This window comes from Schistocerca cancellata, chromosome 5, assembly GCF_023864275.1.
Source record: "Schistocerca cancellata isolate TAMUIC-IGC-003103 chromosome 5, iqSchCanc2.1, whole genome shotgun sequence".
NCBI classification, from domain to species: Eukaryota; Metazoa; Arthropoda; class Insecta; order Orthoptera; family Acrididae; genus Schistocerca; species Schistocerca cancellata.
In genome coordinates this window covers 92,357,820-92,378,295 of record NC_064630.1, presented here as the reverse complement: position 1 = coordinate 92,378,295, position 20,476 = coordinate 92,357,820, and the positions used below count along the sequence as shown (strand labels likewise).

The following is a 20,476-nucleotide window of genomic DNA, read 5'->3' as shown; positions in this document are numbered from 1 at the left end:
TAGGATCTGGAAGATGAAACTGGAAAACATTGTGTTCACAGGTACATAAATTGGAATTTACTTACTGGTGAAAGAGGTGTGTCAAACTTTTAATTAAAAAAGATGAAGGTTATGAGAGAAAGTTTAAGGATATGCCTAAATGTAAGAATGCATCAATCAAATTATGTACTTACAGGTGTAACCCTTGGCCTGGAACAAAGACATATTCAAGATGGCGGCTAGTGTTAAAGTAAATCGTGTATCTCCGCAAAAAAAAGTAAAATTCGATGGAAAAAAGAAATCGTGTATGAGTTGTAAGGACGAGATATCAAAGCTAAATGAACGTATAAAAAGTCTACAATTCATAATCGGTACTCTAAAACAGGATATAAAAGAACTTCAATCGGGAAAATACGGGAAGCAAGAAGACACGGCCTCCACAGGAAAATGGGAATCAGTGACCGAAGAAAACTCTATCCAGGAAGATAAATCTCAAAGAAGCAGTGTAACTTTAATACAAAAAAACAGTGTGCAAAAATCGAGTGTAGTAAATCATGGAATACAGCCATCTGAAGAAAAACTGTTGCAAGGAATTGAAAGTAAACAAAAACGTGTGCAAACAAACAACTATAGCATGGTAGCGGAAAAGCATGAAAACAGATCAAACTTTCCTCGAAATCGCGAACTTCCAAACATACCGGTAGTGAAAAGTAAACTGTCAAATTCTCAAAGAAAGTTATTGACTGATTCTAATATCGTGTGCAAAAACAGATTCAGTGTGCTATCAGAAAAAACGAACAGACAAAGTGAAGCAGATATACAAACGAAAGTTTCGGAACCGAAAACAACAAACGAAAACAGTCAACGTAAAAAACAAGATGCTGGCATTATTTATTTATTTTCTGATAGTCATGGAAAAGGACTGGCAAAGATCATGAACGAAAAACTAATAAATGAAAGTGTTATTGGATTTGTGAAGCCAGGTGCTCCACTGCGAGAAGTTACTCAGCATATTGACACACACAGTAACCATGGAAGTTGTAACTCTTGCATTATTTTAGCTGGCGCAAACGATGTCTACAAGAACGAGGCAAAATTCGCTTTGCGATCTTTAAGGGAAACATTGGCAAAAGTTATGGACATGAAAGTTTTCGTGATAAGCATCCCTATGAGACATGATCTCATCAAAACATCGTGTGTGAATGCAGAAATCGAAGCAACTAACCGGAAGTTCGAGAAAATATGTAAGCTCTTCAGCAATGTGACATATATTAATGCAGACAGTCAAAAAAGAGAGAATTTCACTACCCATGGATTGCACAGAAACAAGAAAGGGAAAGTAGCACTGTGCGATGCAATCATGGAACAATTAAACCGAAATCAGCCAGGCTTAGTGCAGCCTCCAATTGCAGCAGCAGCAGCAACGGAATCACCAATTTCAAATGAAGAGAATATTACTCCAATGACTTCAGGAAGTGTTGAAGCGGCAAGAAGAGGATCCCCATCTAGCCTGGTTGCGGTTCCTCAAATTACAACTCCAAAAATCACAGCAGAAACTCCATCACACTACAAGTCAACTCGCCCAACACGAAACAGGAAAGAACCACAACGTTTTTTATGGCAAGTGATTCCAGAGAAATGTTGATTTCATCTTCTAAAACATCGCTCTGGAAAGAAAACTTCAATTGTAAAAGTGTTAAAAATGATATGTCATGTGCAGCTGTCGAACATAAGGTAGGCCAAAACAACCTAGTAAATAAGTCATCGTCGAAATTTATGCTCCTGCACCAAAATGTACAATCCTTATCAAATAAAGTTAGTGAGATAGAAATATTGTTATCAGATGAACTAAAAGAAGTGTCTGTTATATGTGTTAGTGAGCACTGGTTATCCGAAAATACGTTACATCACACAAGGATAGAGGGCTTTACCCTTTCATCTTTTTTTTGTAGGAAAACCTCCATGCATGGAGGAACATGCATATATGTTAGAGAGGACGTCAAACACGAAAATTTAAAGTTCACTAACCAGCTAGGGGAAGAGCAAAACTTCGAAATTTCTGCTACAGAACTGACAAATTTAAATATAATTGTTATTTGCATATATAGAAGCCCAGATGGAAACGTAACTACTTTCGTTGAAAATCTTGAGAAGGCACTTAACAGTATAAAAACAGTTAGTAAAACAACCATCATATGTGGTGATTTTAATATAGATTTCAACAAGAACTCAAAAGACAGATTAAACCTTGAGGCCTTATTAAAAACCTACAACATACATAAAACTATCAAATCCCCCACCAGAGTCACCAAATCGTCAAGCAGTGCTATAGATCAGATACTAATAAATACAGATAAATATTTATACAAATCTGGAAATATGAATACAGGTTTCAGTGATCATTATGCACAGTTTATTGAATTCCCAGTAGACACTGCAGGAAATACTGAACAACAAATGACAAGAAAAGGTAGAAATTTTAGCAAGCACAACCTAGAACACTTCAGGCACTTACTGAAAAAAGAAACATGGAATGATATAGACAACTATGAGGACACATGTAAAAAGTTTGACATGTTCATGGAAATATTCTCCCATTATTTCAATATTTCTTTTTCAGTTAAAAACCAAACATTAAAAACTAAAAAAAGAAATGTTACATGGCTGACGAAAGGCATTAAAATATCATGTGCTGAAAAGAGGAGACTTTATGAAATCTCAAAAACACAAAATGTTACAGAAGAATTTCTAGTGCATTTCAAGAATTATAAGAGAGTGCTTCACAAAGTCATAAAAGAATCTAAAAAAACAACAAATGATCACCATATAAAAATGGCCAGGAACAAAATGAAAGCCATGTGGAAGATAGTCAGAGAACAAGTAGGAAACGAGACCTCCCAAAATGTAAATCTCCAGGTAATCCAAGATGGCAAAAAAATTACAAATCCAGAAGAAGTAGCCAATGCTTTTAATACATACTTTGCAAATATTAGTGGAAAATTACTATCTGACATAAAATCTTCAAATAAAAATCCTGCTACAACACCATCCAATCAAAATAGAAACTGCAACTCCCTATTTCTTACTCCAACCAACCCTAAGGAAATTATACTATCAATAAGAGAGTTAAAAACAAAATTTTCAACAGGTGTGGATGAGATTCCAGATTATGTCATTAAAAATGTGGGGGACCTCATTGCAATACCATTAGCCCACATTTTCAACAGTTCATTAACAAATGGAGTCTTTCCTTCCTGCTTAAAGACAGTGAAACTAAAACCACTGTTCAAAAAGGGTAAGAAAGAAGACATAGCCAATTATAGACCTATTGCCTTGCTATCTACATTTTCTAAAATAATAGAAAAAATTTTTCATAAGAGGTTGCTAGTTTTTCTAGAAAAGTGCAAAATATTATCCACAACCCAACATGGCTTCCGGAAAGGCCGATCAACAGAAACAGCAATATATGAATTTCTGGGTGAAGTACTTGAAAAAATTGATAGTGGACAAAAAGTAACTGGCATATGCCTTGATCTGTCTAAGGCTTTTGACATCATAGACCACACTCTATTGCTGCAGAAGCTTGAAAGAATTGGTATCAGAGGTATGCCTAACAGCTGGCTTAGATCATATCTTACTGACCGCAAGCAAGTAGTAGAAATACATTTTCACAAAGAAAATAAATCAACAAGACATTATTCTGATTACAAAGCAGTAAAATATGGAGTACCGCAGGGCTCGGTACTTGGCCCCATCCTATTTTTGATATATATAAATGACCTAACATCAGCCAACCAGTACCATAGCACTATCCAGTTTGCAGATGACACAAGCATATTAGTCAGCGGGAAGACTGCAGAGATACTACAGACAAGACTGTCTGAGGCATTAACAAATGTTGTAAACTGGTTCAACCAAAACAAACTAATAATAAATAAAAGCAAAACAGTAGCATTAAATTTTCATAATATCAAGAGAAACATTGAAGAGGATATAAGAATTCAGATGTCAGACACGGATATTGCAAGTGTGCCTAATACAAAATTTCTGGGGATCTGGCTACAGGATAATCTTAGATGGGAAACTCACATTGACAACATATTAAAGAAGCTAAGTACCATGTGTTATTTAATGAGAGTGCTAGAAAACTGCTGTCATAAGGACTGTCTAATGACAGTTTACTATTCTAATATACATTCTGTCCTAAAATATGGGATCACTTTTTGGGGTAACTCGCCATCCTGCCTAAAACTATTCAGGATGCAAAAAAGAATAGTGAGAATCATGGCTGGAAAAAAAAGGAACAAACCATGTAGACCATTATTTAAAAGGATGGGGATTCTTCCCCTTCCATGTATTTTCCTATTTGAAAGTGCAATGTTTATAAAGAAATATACAATAACAAATCCTAGTATCCTCCCCAAAAATGAAAATGTTCATCATCATAATACAAGACAGAAAACTGACTTTCATGTACTCCATACAAAAACCAGTTTGTGCCAAAAAGGAACATTACACCATGGAAAAATTATCTACAATAAATTGCCAAGAGAAATTAAAGTAATGACAGATGTAAAAAATTTTAAAGCAGCATTAAAAGAATATCTGTTGACACATTGCTTTTATAGTGTGGAAGAGTTCCTCCAAAATCCTCGAGAGTCTAAGTGATGATTATGCAAATACTGTAACCATTAATATTGGCCTATAAATACATTCAGATGTAATTCTCAAGTTTATAATGGGGTTCAAGTATAAGTTGTATAGTGACTTGCCCAGTATATGAAGTAAAATTCTGTGAATGTAATTCTCTAGTGTACATGTCAGTTCATAGTGTAGAAGAGTTCCTCAAAAATCCTTAGAGCTTAAGAGAGGATCATGCAAATACTTTAATCGTTAATATTGGCTTATACATGTATTCAGTTGTAAACTTCAAGTTTCTAATGTGGTTTAATTATAACTTACACATTGACTTGCCCAGTATATGAAGTGCTGTAAAATTTTGTGAACATAATTTTCTAGTTTCTAAAGTGTTTTAATTGTAAGATATACTTTGACCTGTCCAATATCTGATGTGCTGTACTGTACATGTAAGATTTACTGGACCAATAAATACAATACAATACAATACAATACAATACGATACCACAGGGGAAGTTAGTGTGTTGTGTGTCTTTACTCTCTCATGAAGGTGGCTGCGATGAGTTCATGTGTAAACCTGGATTTTTATATTGTTGATGATGCACATATGATTATTAATAATCCTTTAAAGAGACAGCAATTCAAATGGAAAAAAATTCTTGTTCACTTGTTTGAGAAGGGCATTACTAAGGCAAAGAAGAGGATTGAAGAGGAAAATACTAACCTGTTCTGATAATAACATGTGAGTAATGTAGGCATTGTTCACTAAGGTATTGATGTGAAATGTGCGTGAGCTTATATTTCTGTACAAGGTAAGAGAGAAGCTGTAACTAACTTTAATTCAAGGGCAGAAATTGATATGAGAATTCTATTTTGCAGAGGAAGAACTTACTTCTTTGTCTCACCTAACACGCAGTCTTTATGTTACAGATAAACAGCTCTTGCTCCCTGAGACATTATCTGTGAACGTAATTAGTTAAGTGAGCATGTTTTGCACGCCTAAAAACAGATGCAGTTTGTAAGATATTGCAGTTTAAATTACAGTGTCATCATAAAATACCTGTGGCAAATCTTTGTGCTCAGAAGCATTTTGATAAAACATTCAATAGCTATTGACACATCAGCGGTTTTTTTTCTGTCTTGGAGGACATAAAACGGGGTAGGAAAACAGGCTTAAAAGTCTATAATGACCAGAGATCACGGAAACACAACAAAAATGAGTTTCTCCAGTCCTTCAATAGTTTTGCTTCCTCAAAACCCTTCTTATTTTTTACTGAATTATTTACATACACATTTGTCTTTTGCCGCCTTTTTTAGAGATGTTCTTTTGATCTTAAACTCTATATTCCTGAGATTATTTTCATTATAAAATTACTATACAATATTTAGAAAAATCTTTGAGAGAGCATTATTTTTTCTCAGAGTTCAAAAATGTATGTAAATAAAAGAACATACTGCATGTGGTGGTGGTGATGCACACCCTTCAGTCATAGCTTGTTCGTGATACATAAAACTGTGCAGAAGAGTGTTGTTTGGGTCTACACCAGGACCTGATAGCTGGAATGTTGCGTATGGTGATATGTCCTCTGATGTTTCTGCAAAAACAAACATACTGAAATCAGAACACATACCTACACCATAAATCCCATGGAGTGTAGGTATCCACATGCTCATATTATTACAATTGCTTTGAGGCTAAACATGACTACCCACTGAAACTGTGCACATCAGTCAAACTACAGTTTTTTTTGAAATTTCACTGTACAGAAGAACATCAAAGAAAATTTTCTCTCAGACAGTCCTGAGGCTTTCTTTACCTGGTATTTTATCACCACTAGCTTGCAAAGCTACCTTGTGGATTGTGGCATAATATCTTTCCCTCTGAGCTTCGGCATTCTGCTGATTGTCCAAGGTCTCTTTCAGTGGCCGGTTTTGCTCTAAAACGGTTGCCCCTAAAATATGGTATTTTACAAGCCAATGAGTCACATGAAAAGATAACAAGACAAATTAAGAAATATATGATTCAAAGGCACAAATACTGTAGTTATTTTATCCTCTTTGCTAGCTTTGAAGCAATGTTTTACAATTTAGTATTGTCTTACTAATAAGAGAAGTATTCACTCACTTTTACATCTAGATTTACAAAATACGCAAGCTGCGTCAGAACCTGAGTGTAAAAACTTTTCTGGTGTGTTGCAATAATGAAAATACATAACTCATTAGTAACTTTACCTGATTTAATACAACAAAAGTGAAAGACCTTAAATTCCTTTAAGTAATTTCACAACAGAGTTTCAAAATTAATCAAGGGTATAATACTCTAATGAAAGTGTAACTTCTGACCTACACAGAGAATTGTTAATGAATGCAAGGAAGTTGTTTTAAGCATCAGAGATGTTTTTTCGACTGTAACCTTGTTTTTATCTGACCAATTCAGGCAAATTATCCTCTATGTTTTCAGGAAATTTTACAAGGGGCATTCAATAAGTAATGCAACACTTTTTTTCTAAAAACTGTCTGGTTTTATTCCAGATTCCAGTATTCCATATTATTTCCCACCCTATTTTTCAACATAATATCTATTCAATTACGATGGCCTTATGCCACATTAATGGGAGTGCCTGTATGCCTGCATTGTACCACTCTAGTAGTCAATGTTGGAGCCAAATTCATGCTGCATCAATAACCTCTGCATCATCCACATACCGTTTCCCTAGGGACCGAAGTGGGAATGTTCCACATGTCCCACAATAAATTCCACATCTTTTCATAAAGTTGAATTATTTATTGAATGTTCATCCTATAAGCAGCAGAGTGTAAGCTGATACTGAAAACTAATGCATAAGATTGAGTCATGTTGCGCACCACGGTATTTTTCTTATTTCCTTACTCACAAACATTTCTTGGGTCTCTAAAAATACTTTAACTTCATCCAGACAACAGGGACATGTGTTGATAATCAGGCAACAGATTTCCACCTGACTGGGATTCTGTAACATGAAAGGTGAACACAGTTCTTTTCCAGCTTTTTATGAGTTGCCACTAAGATGATATGTGATTAATCAAAATTTTCTACTTGGAAACATCCAGTGAAGTTATTAAAACTGTGGATGGTCACGCAAATTATTTAACAACCAAGTTACTGGATAATTTAGGAGTAAAGGAAACCAGTCACCAAAAAGCAGAAGCGTTTAGTCTTTGACACACACACACACACACACACACACACACACACACACACACAAAGAGAGTAAACTTGCTAGCTTTTAGAGTAAATGCTTTGTCAAACTATAATATAATACAACACACACACACACACACACACACACACACACACACACACACACACACACACAAACACACAGACGCGCGCGCCGACACACGCGCGCGCGTACATGGTGCCAGCTGGATGCACATCATTTTGTATCTAGCTGGCACCATGTAGGGACATTGGTGTGTGTGTGTGTGTGTGTGTGTGTGTGTGTGTGTTGTTGTTGTTGTGTTAAAGTTTCAGAAAGGATTTACTCCAAAAGCTAGCAAGTTTACTCTCTTTTATGCCTGTACCTGTCAACGTTTCACCATTTCTGCTTCTTAGTGAGTGATCTCCTTTACTCCTAAAGCACTTAGATGCTATCAGAACTTTTCCACCATGAGAGTAATGGATTACATCCACATGTGCCTCAGAGACAACAGATTTATGATTCATTAAACCAAATCACTACCCATACTGGTTCAAATGGCTCTGAGCACTATGGGACTTAATGTCTAAGGTCATCAGTCCCCTAGAACTTAGAACTACTTAAACCTAACTAACCTAAGGACATCACACACATCCATGCCCGAGGCAGGATTCGAACCTGCGACCGTAGGGGTCACGCGGTTCTGGACTGTAGCGCCTTTAACCGCTTGGCCACCCCGGCCGGCTACCCATACTGTTTGTGGCACAAAACTCCTACAGAAACAAAATTTTACTCTCACCAAGGAATCAAATAACAGCAATTTTTTTTTTGTCATCAGTCTTTTGATAGGTTTGATATCATTTTTCAGTGTTTCCTGTCTTGCACTCATCTTTTCATATCTGTTTAACTATTACACTCAACAACTTCTATAATCTCTTTTGCACATTTTAGTCTTGGTCTAAACTAAAAACAATAAATTATTTTCTGCCATATAATGTCATTCAGATGCTGTTTGGCGGGTCTTGGGGCCAGCACGCCACTCTCCCAGCTTTCCAGACACTGGAACTGCTCCTTCTTATTCAAGCACATCCTCAATTGGCATCATAAGACTGAATGGACACCATTCCTGTCCTCCACCATGGAAAAATCCCTGGTAATACTGGGATTTGAACCCAGATTTTCCACAGACATGCAACCACTCAGCTACAGAGGCAGACCTAGTAGTGGTCTTCTTGTAGTATTTTTTTCCTCTCTACTGTTCCTTTCTGTGCCTTGGTAACTATTCCTGAGCCCAAAGCAGATGTCCCTCTAACATGCCCCTTTTCCTGGTAAGAGTTTTCCACAGAATTCTATCCTCATTTATTCTTTTTAGTAATTCTTAATTTTGTTCTTTATCTGTCCATATAATTTTTGATATTTTAAGTTTCTTCCTGCAAATATTTCTGATAGTCAGTATTTCACTACTATACAATGCTCTGCTCCAGACATTTATTTTCCAAACTTCTTCCTCAACACCATATTAATATTTGATTTCAGTAGACTCCTTTACTGATTAAAGCTTTCTTTGCTTTTGACAATCTCCTTCTTATACTCTCCTTGCTTTGGGTATTCTGTGTAATACTCATTCCAAGGAATGCATTAACGAATAGTATCTTACTTGGAGGCAGGTCAGGGTGACTTCATCTTGTCAGAGTGATCAATATAGAGTATGCCATTGCCAGGCAGTTGACTTCACTGGATGCAGTTTATATTTGTAGTCTCTTATTTCCAACCCATCTCTCACAATTACACAGCCCTCTGACTGAAGAATGTTGTGTCACAGTGTGTTTCCCTGGGCATCCTTGACTGTTTTGCCTGCTTGCAAATTTCCCCATATTTCCACATGCCTGATAATTAGCAGAATGATGTGTATTGCCCTGGATGATGGAAAAGAAAAACTGTTTCCTGTATTGTTTTGACCATTTTCTCTGCTGGATATGTTATCTGCGATTCTTATAGGACTCTAAGGAAGCTGGAGCAGATGAGAAACTTGCTGTTTTAATGGCACATTTTCTGCTTCATTGCCTTCAGGACTGATTGCATATTTGCACTGCATGTAGTATATTCTTTGGGAAGGAAAATGAAAACATGACTGTGCAAAACAAATGAACAACTACACAAGTCGCCTTGGTTTGAACCATCAATGCAGTGTGCCTCTCTAATTGTTACAAAATAAGGCTTTGGAACTTAAATCTAGAATTCATTTGTTCATAAAATATGTCTCATCTAGAACAATCTTCGACCTGTTAAGAAGTCGAGGTGGAAATCTGCACCAAACTTGACATAAAACTTTGAAATTAGCCACACCTATCTCTAAAAAGCAACATTTTGCAGTATCTTGTTTTTTACTCTGTTTTTATGTCATCAATCCCACCCTTTATGTTTCAGCATAGGTAACTTATTAGCTACTCATCCTCCTCTTCTATCTAAAATATTGTTAATATTCATTCTCCCTTTTATTCTCATTTAAACATTGAGATTATTTGAAGTGCATACATGGGGTGAAATATACTTCAAAGATATATGATCTACACAAACTATTGTTGTGAAATAACAGTACACACTAATGCATATAACATGTATAAAGAGCTCCAAGTAAGACAAAAGAAGCACCACAAAGGAATTGTCTGTATGGGATGGAAATCGGCAGATGTGATGTACATGTACAGAAAAACAAATGATTACAATTTCAGAAAAACTAGATGAGAGAAATTCAAGAGAAAGAGCTTCACAAATCGAGCAAGTCAATAACATGTTGGTTAACCTCTGGCCCTTATTTTACGCAAGCAGTTATTTGGCTTGGCAATGATTGATGGGGTTGTTGAACGACCTCCTGAGGGATATCATGCCATTCTGGTCAAATGGCATGTTAGATCATCAAAATCCCGAGTTGGTTGGAGGGTCCTTCCCAGAATGCTCTCAATGTTCTCAATTGGGAAGAGATCCAGCGACCATGCTGGCTGAGGTAGGGCTTGGCAAGCATGAAGACAAGCAGTAAAAACCCTCACTGTGTGCAGGCAGGTGTTATCTTGCTGAAATGTAAGCACAGGATTTCTTGTCATGAAGGGCAACAAAATGGGGTGCAGAATATCATTACATACTGCTCTGCTGTAGGTGTGCTGAGGATGACAACCAAAGGAGTCCTGCAATGAAAAGAAATGGCACCCCACACAAACAGTTCTCATTGTCAGGCTGAATGGTGGGTAACAGTCAGGCTGGTATCCCACAGCCGTCCAGGACGTCTCCAGACACATCTTCACCCTAGAGTCTCATTGATTGGAGTAGCCCTGGACAGTGGTGGGATACCAATTTGACCGTCACCTGCCTTATGGCCCAACAACTAGGAGTGATGATCTGGGGTGCCATTTCTTTTCATAGCAGGAGCACTTTGGTTGTCATCTCTTAAAGCACATCAGTAAGTCAATGATATTTATTGTCAGTTTTGTTGCTCTTCATGGCAAGCCATCCTGGGAATACATTTCAGCAAGATACTGCCTGCCCGCACATGCCAACAGTTTCTACTGCTTGTTTTCATCCTTGCCAAACCTTATCTTGGCCAGCAAGTTCACCGGATCTCTCCTCAACTGAGAACGTTTGGAGAACTGTGTGAAGAACCCTCCAAACATCTAGGGATTTTGACAATCTAACATATCAATTAGACAGAATTTGGAGTGATATCACTCAGGAGGACATCCAAAAACTCTGTCAATCAGTACCAAACTGAATAACTGCTTTCATAAGGGACAGAGGTGGACCAGTAAGTTACTGATAAGATCAACTTGTGAAGCTCTTTCTCTTGAATATCATCCAATTTTTTCTGAAACTGTAATCATTTGTTTGTCTGTACATGCACATCACATCTACCAATTTCCATCCCATTCAGATAGTTCCTTCATGGTGTGCCCTTTTTTGTGTTAGGGAGTATGTGCTGTATTGTTTGTTCACTATTTTAGTCTTGGAAATTGTATGAAACTTACTGTTTCTCCAGCAAAGGGCAGCAGCAGTGCCAGCTCCCACTACTGCCACAAAGGCCACAACAAGTGGAATTATTATTCTAATGTCTGCATAAAAAGGGGATGATGGACTTCCTCCATTCATTAACTCCAATGGTGGTAATTCTGGAATATGAAATACTAAGCATCAACTCAAACAGAATATGATTAGAATCAAAATGATTTATATGTGATCAATTTCAATAATGCAGTAGTTTTTATGACAATTAATAACAGGTCAGCATGCATTCTAGGCTTTGGAAAGTAAGTGGTGTCTGTTACTAATATGGCATCCCTGAACACGAAAATGGTATCACCTTTTTTTCCTATCACCATCTGTTTTTCCTGCACAGCTACCCCATCCTCTCAAACTACTGCATGATATTTACTATTGGCTGCAAAATTTGTGTTATGTAGTATAATTTATATATATGTGGCAACATTGTTTGTGTGTAGGATGCTGGAGTTGATGAGGGAGAATGAACTTCAAAGCAGATGCTTCATTACGACTACGGATATCAACAACTCAGTGAGTGTGACAGCTAGAAGAAGAGGCTTATGCGTGTTGTTGTGAGTGGTGTTATTTCATCGAAGCCAAGTTCAAAATGTCATCGAAGTCAAGTTTGAAATGTCAGGAAGGCAGTGTGCTAATGGCCCGTATACATTTTGTTACACATGTGTAACTTACGTGATATAAGTACAAGATGCTGAGACAATTAATAGAATTTGTGCATAAATCATATTTTTCTTTTTTGACGTTAAGTTTGGAGATCAGGACATGTAATTTGCTCCAAATCTTGTCTCTACTAACATCAATGGATACATTTAAATTTTCTGAACCAGAGTTAAGTCATGAAAGTAGTAAATCTGACTACTGCAAGTGTGTTACTGATAGGACCCCACCTTCTTACTCATACAGAAGTTAACAATCAAGAGAATAGCTATGTAGGACAAATATTTTATGTAAGTGGCCCTTTGCATATCCTCACTCAGTTTCTAGATGGTTCATCACTTCCAGTTAGGGGACTCTAGTAAGACACTGAGTGCACTCAACAGGTACACAGTACACTTACCACATAGGTAATTTGTTTATGATCTTAGCTGACCAAAGCTACTAGGAAAACTACCGTAGTTTAAACTTACTTGCAATAGTCTATGATACCCTCAACCCTCAAAAAATGCAGCACAGCTTCTGAGATCACATCTCAGTGAAAGTAATTTGCTTGCATACAGTACATCATATTCAATGTTCAGAAATCATTATAAAGACTTAAGGGGATTTTTTGTTAAAGATGATTTAATGGTGTTTTGGATGACACTGCTACATTAGTGATGAAAGAAGGAGCTCCAAACTATGACAGTAAGCAATGGCGGTTACTTACAGATTCTTCAAAGCAAAATATGAAAGCAGTGTTGTTACATACTGGAAATAAGCTAGCTCCAATTTCGATTGCAGATTCAGTACACTTAATAGAGACATGCAGTACTATGAGTGTACTTGCTCAAAATGTGAAGTATGAAGAACACCACTGGCTTGTATGTGGTGACTTTAAAGTGACTAGTATTTTTCTCTGCCAGCCAAAAGGGTGTACCAAGATGCTTTGCTATATGTGTGGATAGGCCAGTAGAAGTAGTAGTAGTAGTGTCATCATGAGCACTGGAGTAAGAGAGAGTGGCCTAAGAGGAAAAACCTGATACAGGGATCGAAGAACACTGTGAATGAGCATTCGGTTAAACCATATCATATTTTATTGCCTCCACTGCACAAAAAATTAGGACTGATGAAGTGGTATATGAAAGCATTGGACAAAAAAGGAAACTGTGTCCAATACCTGTGTAGCCAATTCCGAAATCTATTTTGCTGCAAAGTTGAAAGAAGGGATATTTGTTGGATTGCATGTAAGTAAGTTGATGCCTGATAAACATTTCGAAAGTACGATGATGGAAACAAAACAGTTCTGCATTGTTTCCTTGGACAGAATAAGCAGCCTGATTATAAGGGAATAGTGCAAGATATGCTATAGTCATCCAAACAGTTAGGTCCTCCAGACAATTTGGCTGAAACATCAGAGTAACATGGTGACTGGTTCCATCAGAAACTTAAAACTCTGGAACATGATTATCAAGGTTTCTGGGAAATAAACATGGTGTCTGACTACTGGTGGTGTATCACACATGAAGAAGTCACACGCAAAATGAAGGAAATCAAGCATTCGTTCAAGAGTAAACATAAACGGAAGGAATACCTCCACCTGGAACGTGTCCAAATCACCATATTGCTTCTTATAACTATCTCATCTTTCATGTAACTTTATTTTACCCTTTTATTGTTCCATTTTATCTCCATCTTCCTGTAATTGTTTTCTGATGTCACGAAGAACAGATTTCAAAGATTATGATGAGGATGATGGTTCGAAAACCTCATGTGCTGTAGAAAAACAGGCCTTAGATTCGTGATCAGCGCAATCCATTTAGTCAGAAATTCATATTATCATACAAACTCAGATGAAAAGTCAAAATTTCTAGATGTGTGTAATCATTACCCATAGAAGTTACTAAAATTTGCACACATAACAGAGGTCCTTACAGTAAAGGGGCAAGACAAAAATGTGGTTCATGAACATTGTCATTACGTCACAACTCCATCCACAGAATTAACAAAAGCTGAATAACATCTGTATCTCAACATCATCTTGATCTCCAATCACAGACTCAATTTGCAGCCTTTAACAAAAGGAAACTGACTGTCCCCAGATTTACATCTCCTTGTGTCACTGAAACATTATGATATATTTCCAGAATGAGATTTTCACTCTGCAGCAGAGTGTGCACTGATATGAAACTTCCTGTCAGGTTAAAACTGTGTGATGGACTGAGACTCAAACTCGGGACCTTTGCCTTTAACGGGCACTTGCCTGAGAAAGGCAAAGGTCCTGAGTTCGAGTCTTGGTCTGGCACACAGTTTTAACCTGCCAGGAAGTTTCATTATGATATATTACTTGAGAGTCTACAAGTGGAAACTCTAAAAGGAAACCTGCAAGTAAAATGCAGTGTCAATATGGAATACATACAAAAATGTGCTGTATCAACCTGCAATACTTTTAACGCACTGCATAACTGAGTAAAAAATAAATAAATCAAGAGAACAGAAGAAACCAATTACAATGTCTGAAAACTGGTTATTGTATAGACAGAAAATGGCTCTGAGCACTATGGGACTTAACATCTGAGGTCATCAGTCCCCTAGACTTAGAACTACTTAAACCTAACTAACCTAAGGACATCAAACAAATCCATGCCCAAGGCAGGATTCGAACATGCGACTGTAGCAGCAGCATCGCTCCGGACTGAAGCAGCAGCAAATAAATAAATAAGAAAGACCTAAATACCAAATTCCTTTTATGTCATGATAGAGTGAATGAATGTGTCCATTGCTGTTGTGCTATTTTACACAGCAACCTGCTGAAGTGCGCCTTATGAATGAGGAATAGCAGTATGAGATGGTAAGTGAGAAGGGTAATGTGTGATAAATTAATCAAAACTTGAAAAGAAAATAAGAGGAGCACATAGTTGTAATGGCAAATGATAAATTGCGTATTTTTTATTAAAAAAAAAAAAAAAAAAAGAATTGGAAAAAATGTAAAATTACATGAGGCAAACTTCAGAGCACTGCTGATACACAGCATGTTCATTTTACCTGAAGACACTGAAATATCTTGAAAACTACACATCAGATCAAAAAGAAGTTATAATTCAAATTTGTATGTTCCGGTGTGTGGGGGGGGGGGGGCAGAGGTGAGGGGTGAAGGGAGGGGGGTGGGGGGGTGGAAATCCAATGGTACCACAATCATCAACTCGGCAACTTTGAAATTTTCCATGGGAACCACCGTTTCTTAATGCAGAATACAATGCTATGGCAAAATCTCCATACGTTTTGTTCGAATGATTTTCTTCATTTCACCGTTGATGGAGCTGTCATCAGTGGAATAGAAATGGGTTCACAATTGTAATTTATGACATGCCACTCAATGGCCCTTGTATATCCAATGGTATGTCTGATCCTACCTCCATGCTGTGAGGGTATGACCGGCCAGTACGAGGTGCATTCAAGTTCTAAGGCCTCCGATTTTTTTTCTGATTAACTACTCACCCGAAATCGATGAAACTGGCGTTACTTCTCGACGTAATCGCCCTGCAGACGTACACATTTTTCACAACGCTGACGCCATGATTCCATGGCAGCGGCGAAGGCTTCTTTAGGAGTCTGTTTTGACCACTGGAAAATTGCTGAGGCAATAGCAGCACGGCTGGTGAATGTGCGGCCAAGGAGAGTGTCTTTCATTGTTGGAAAAAGCCAAAAGTCACTAGGAGCCAGGTCAGGTGAGTAGGGAGCATGAGGAATCACTTCAAAGTTGTTATCATGAAGAAACTGTTGTGTAACGTTAGCTCGATGTGCGGGTGCGTTGTCCTGGTGAAACAGCAAATGCGCAACCCTTCCCGGACGTTTTTGTTGCAGTGCAGGAAGGAATTTGTTCTTCAAAACATTTTCGTAGGATGCACCTGTTACATGGACACCATCATTTTTTCAGCACTGGCGGTTACCCGAAATTTTTTTGGTGGCGGTGAATCTGTGTGCTTCCATTGAGCTGACTGGCGCTTTGTTTCTGGATTGAAAAATGGCATCCACGTTTCATCCATTGTCACAACCGATGAAAAGAAAGTCCCATTCATGCTGTTGTTGGGCATCAACACTGCTTGGCAACATGCCACACAGGCAGCCATGTGGTCGTCCGTCAGCATTTGTGGCACCCACCTGGATGACACTTTTCGCATTTTCAGGTCGTCATGCAGGATTGTGTGCACAGAACCCACAGAAATGCCAACTCTGGAGGCGATCTGTTCAACAGTCATTCGGCGATCCCCCAAAACAATTCTCTCCACTTTCTTGATCATGTCATCAGACCGGCTTGTGTGAGCCCGAGGTTGTTTTGGTTTGTTGTCACACGATGTTCTGCCTTCATTAAACTGTCGCACCCACGAACGCACTTTCAACACATCCATAACTCCATCACCACATGTCTCCTTCAACTGTTGATGAATTTCAATTGGTTTCACACCACGCAAATTCAGAAAATGAATGATTGCACACTGTTCAAGTAAGGAAAACATCGCCATTTTAAGTATTTAAAACAGTTCTCATTCTCGCCGCTGGCGGTAAAATTCCATCTGCCGTAGGGTGCTGCCATCTCTGGGATGTATTGACAATGAACGCGGCCTCATTTTAAAACAATGCGCATGTTTCCATCTCTTTCCAGTTCGGAGAAAAAAAATCGGAGGCCTTAGAACTTGAATGCACCTCGTATTGCATAACTTCTAACTGCAAACCGCCATTCACAATTTTGTATATGTCTGCAACTCGTGGTCTAGGGGCTAGTGTTGCTGCCTCTGGATCACGGGCTCCTGGGTTCGATTCCCAGCCACCATGGCTGTGCAGCGAACTATGATGTATCATAACAGGCAGTACACTGCAACAAGAGCTCACATATCGTGCAGACATAGAGCAGATAGTGGCTTTAAACATTACAATACTTGCAAAGTGTTTATTGCCTGCACACCTGCCTATCATGTGGAGAACAGATGTGCAAGTGCATGATGCACGACATAACAGCAGAAGAAAAAAGTGAAATGATACTGATTTACAGAGACTGTAGGAGAATCATTGAGGCTGCTGTTGCCCTGTATGCCAAGCATTTTCCAGAGAAAGCTAGCTCTTGTTTGTTATTTTACAAGATTGTTAACACCTTAACATCTGACGGCAGCATACAGATCAGCAAAAGGAAATGAATTAAGTTACAGGAGAACCTAATGAAATAGCTGTACTAGCGACAGTGCACCTCAATCCATGGGTAAGCACCCCACAATTACACCGCAATTCCAGTATGTCTGTAGGTAGTATTGTCACAATACTGCATCATCATAAGTATCATCCATACCACGTGTCACTGGATCAAGAAATTCATGTCACCAATTTCCACAACTGGGTAGCATTTTGCGAATGAGCCTGTCAACAAATGCAAACAACCCCCACATTCTTTGCCCAGGTACTATTTTCTGACAAGTCTGCATTCACAAACCATGATAGCACTAACCTCCATAACATGCAGTACTGGAGTGTAGACAATCCCAACTGTTTATGGCAAGTTGATCACAAATGTCATTGATTGGTTAAAGTATGGTGTGGAATCATGGGGAACAAATTCATTGGTCCACATTTTATCAATGGCAAACTGGATGGACACAAATACTGAACACTTTTGGATCAGGAACTGCTGGTACTACTGTTAGATATTGTCCTGGATGTTCAACAATGTATGTGGTTACAGCATGACAGTTGCATTGCACAACTGAAGCATGGTAGCTATTTGACCATGTTTACACTGGTTGGTGGGTCAGCAGAGGTGGCTATTAATTGACCTGGTAGGTCGCAGGAATTGACATCACCAATTTCTTTCTGTGGGGATATTTAAAACATAAAGTGTACCAGCAAGTGCCAACAGGCTATGAAGACAATGTTTGACAACATAAAAAATGCCTGGTCTGACATTCCCACAGATATGCTTCTGTCCTGTGTATGGTCATTTGAAAAGCAGACCACTAAGTGTATTGAAGTTGCTGGTACTTTGTTTGAACACACATTCTAATTGGAAACACAGAGTAGCATTCACCTGGAGTCACGGCCACAGTGCCGCGTCGATCAGTCCCTTATTCAATATGTCAAATAAATACAATATTGTAAATGGGGTTTCATTATTAGAAATTATGATATACTGCCCTGTTCTACCCTCGCAACATGGAAGTGGGGTTCCACGTACCACTGAATATTCAAGGGTCATTGAGTAGCAAGTCATAATTACGATTGTGTGACCATTTATATTATGCTGATTAAACCAACATCTGTGGGGAAACAAAGCAAGTGTTTCAGACAAAATGTATGTAGAGTTTGCCATAACTGTAATCTACAACAAAAAATGGGGGTTCCCATTGAAGAGTTCAAAGCCGCCCACTGCTACCCAAGTTGGGGCTGGGTGGGGGTTCGAGTGTGGTATCATTGGACAGACAAGTTTAAATTATAACTTTTTTTATCTGATGTGTAGTTTTTGAGATATTTCAATGTCTTCATTTAAAATGAACACCCTGTATATACACAAAAGTGGAGAAAAACAGAACTGGTAGTTCTTTCCTAAAAAAGGAAAGACGGAGAGATTGGGGACAGTTAGGAAGAAGGGATAGGTAACTCAGACCCTAGGTTGAGAGGGAATTATCTGTTGCGAGGATGAGAGGAGACAAAAACAAAGTGGGCTATATCAGAGAGAGTAGGAGGTCAAACATAGTGCACTAGTAACAACTGTACCAGCTACAGTCCAGAGACGATAGGACAGAGTACAAAGTACAGCTGGATTAAGGGGAAGTGAGACAGAAGTGAAACTAATTGTTCAATTAAGAATTAGGAGGAAAACAGAAAAGGAGACAGAAATAATCAAAAAGAGCGGGAGAGAAAAATTTAGGCAAAAAGGTAATAGAATAAATAATTGAGAAAATAAAGAAATACCATTAAAATAAATTAACTTAATAAATAAGGAAGATGGGGAAAGTTGTTAATGGGGGTTAAGTCCACAAGAATGGAAATATGCAATGATATACTGGAGAACATTCCCATCTGCAAAGTTGAGGGGAACTATAGCAGAATGCAGGTAAGAAGGCAGTAGTGTGATGTGTTCTGTGCAGAGAAAGACAAAGAATCTTTACAGTGTCACCAGTGAGCTCTCTGTCTATGACACACACCTCACACTGCAGTCGTCAGATACCTTGGTAACTGGCATCACTGGGATGAGTGCTACTCCGAGCCACTGTTTTTCTGCTTCTGGCTCTGGCTAACAAAATTTATATGCTTGAAAAACTATCACTGTCACTTCTTAATATAATACTCATTGTGTCTGCTTGATGTCATCCATAATGAACTCATAGTGGCTAACTAACCTGACCATATCTAAACTAACATGAAAATCAACGCTACATGTTATGCACGCATCCCGATGTGTGTGCTACGGGCACACATCAGAATGACACTATCGCCTGGAGCATCATGTGATACACTAGTCCTTGCCACTGTGCATCATCCCACCACCTGCCCTCTTGTGAGCACATTGCTTTAGTACCATGTCAGAGGATTCAAATGCTCAGTGGGGTGCAGCAGACATTCGGGTCTATTAAGCCATCTTACAGAGCAATCTGTTCCAATACCGCCCAGTCGGCAAGAGTGCTCCTGCACTTCCCTCAGATCACTTGCGGGCAGGTGCAAGTAGTGTAGGCTATCCACCAGGCAGCCCAACTGCACATGTTCTGCGCATGCACCAGCCACTTGGCCACTCCAGTCCACGAGTGATCGGCAGGTGCAGTACTGTCACCTAGGGTACAGCCTGGCTGCGTGACTGCTGTGCATCTGCTGTTTGCCTATCCCCTTCTACCTGCAGCCATGAGGACCCAGCTGCCAGCCAGCAGGCATGCCAGCTGGAATACCCTGTTACAGAGAACATTCAGCAAGAGTACTCCCTGTGGTATTGGCCATTATAGGGTCAGCCGCACTTTCAA

General features: G+C 38.6%; 1 protein-coding gene across 1 annotated transcript in view; it reads right to left on the bottom strand.

Moving 5' to 3' along the window:
• LOC126188380 (Down syndrome cell adhesion molecule-like protein Dscam2) overlaps positions 1–20,476 on the bottom strand; it is a 445,363-nt gene that overhangs the window by 22,154 nt on the left and 402,733 nt on the right. The window contains exons 24-26 of the mRNA XM_049929979.1: positions 11,813–11,953; positions 6,435–6,569; positions 6,073–6,212 (exon numbers count right to left, since the gene is read on the bottom strand). Coding sequence (XP_049785936.1) covers positions 6,073–6,212; positions 6,435–6,569; positions 11,813–11,953 — 416 coding nt within the window. The remainder of the gene's footprint in view (positions 1–6,072; positions 6,213–6,434; positions 6,570–11,812; positions 11,954–20,476) is intronic.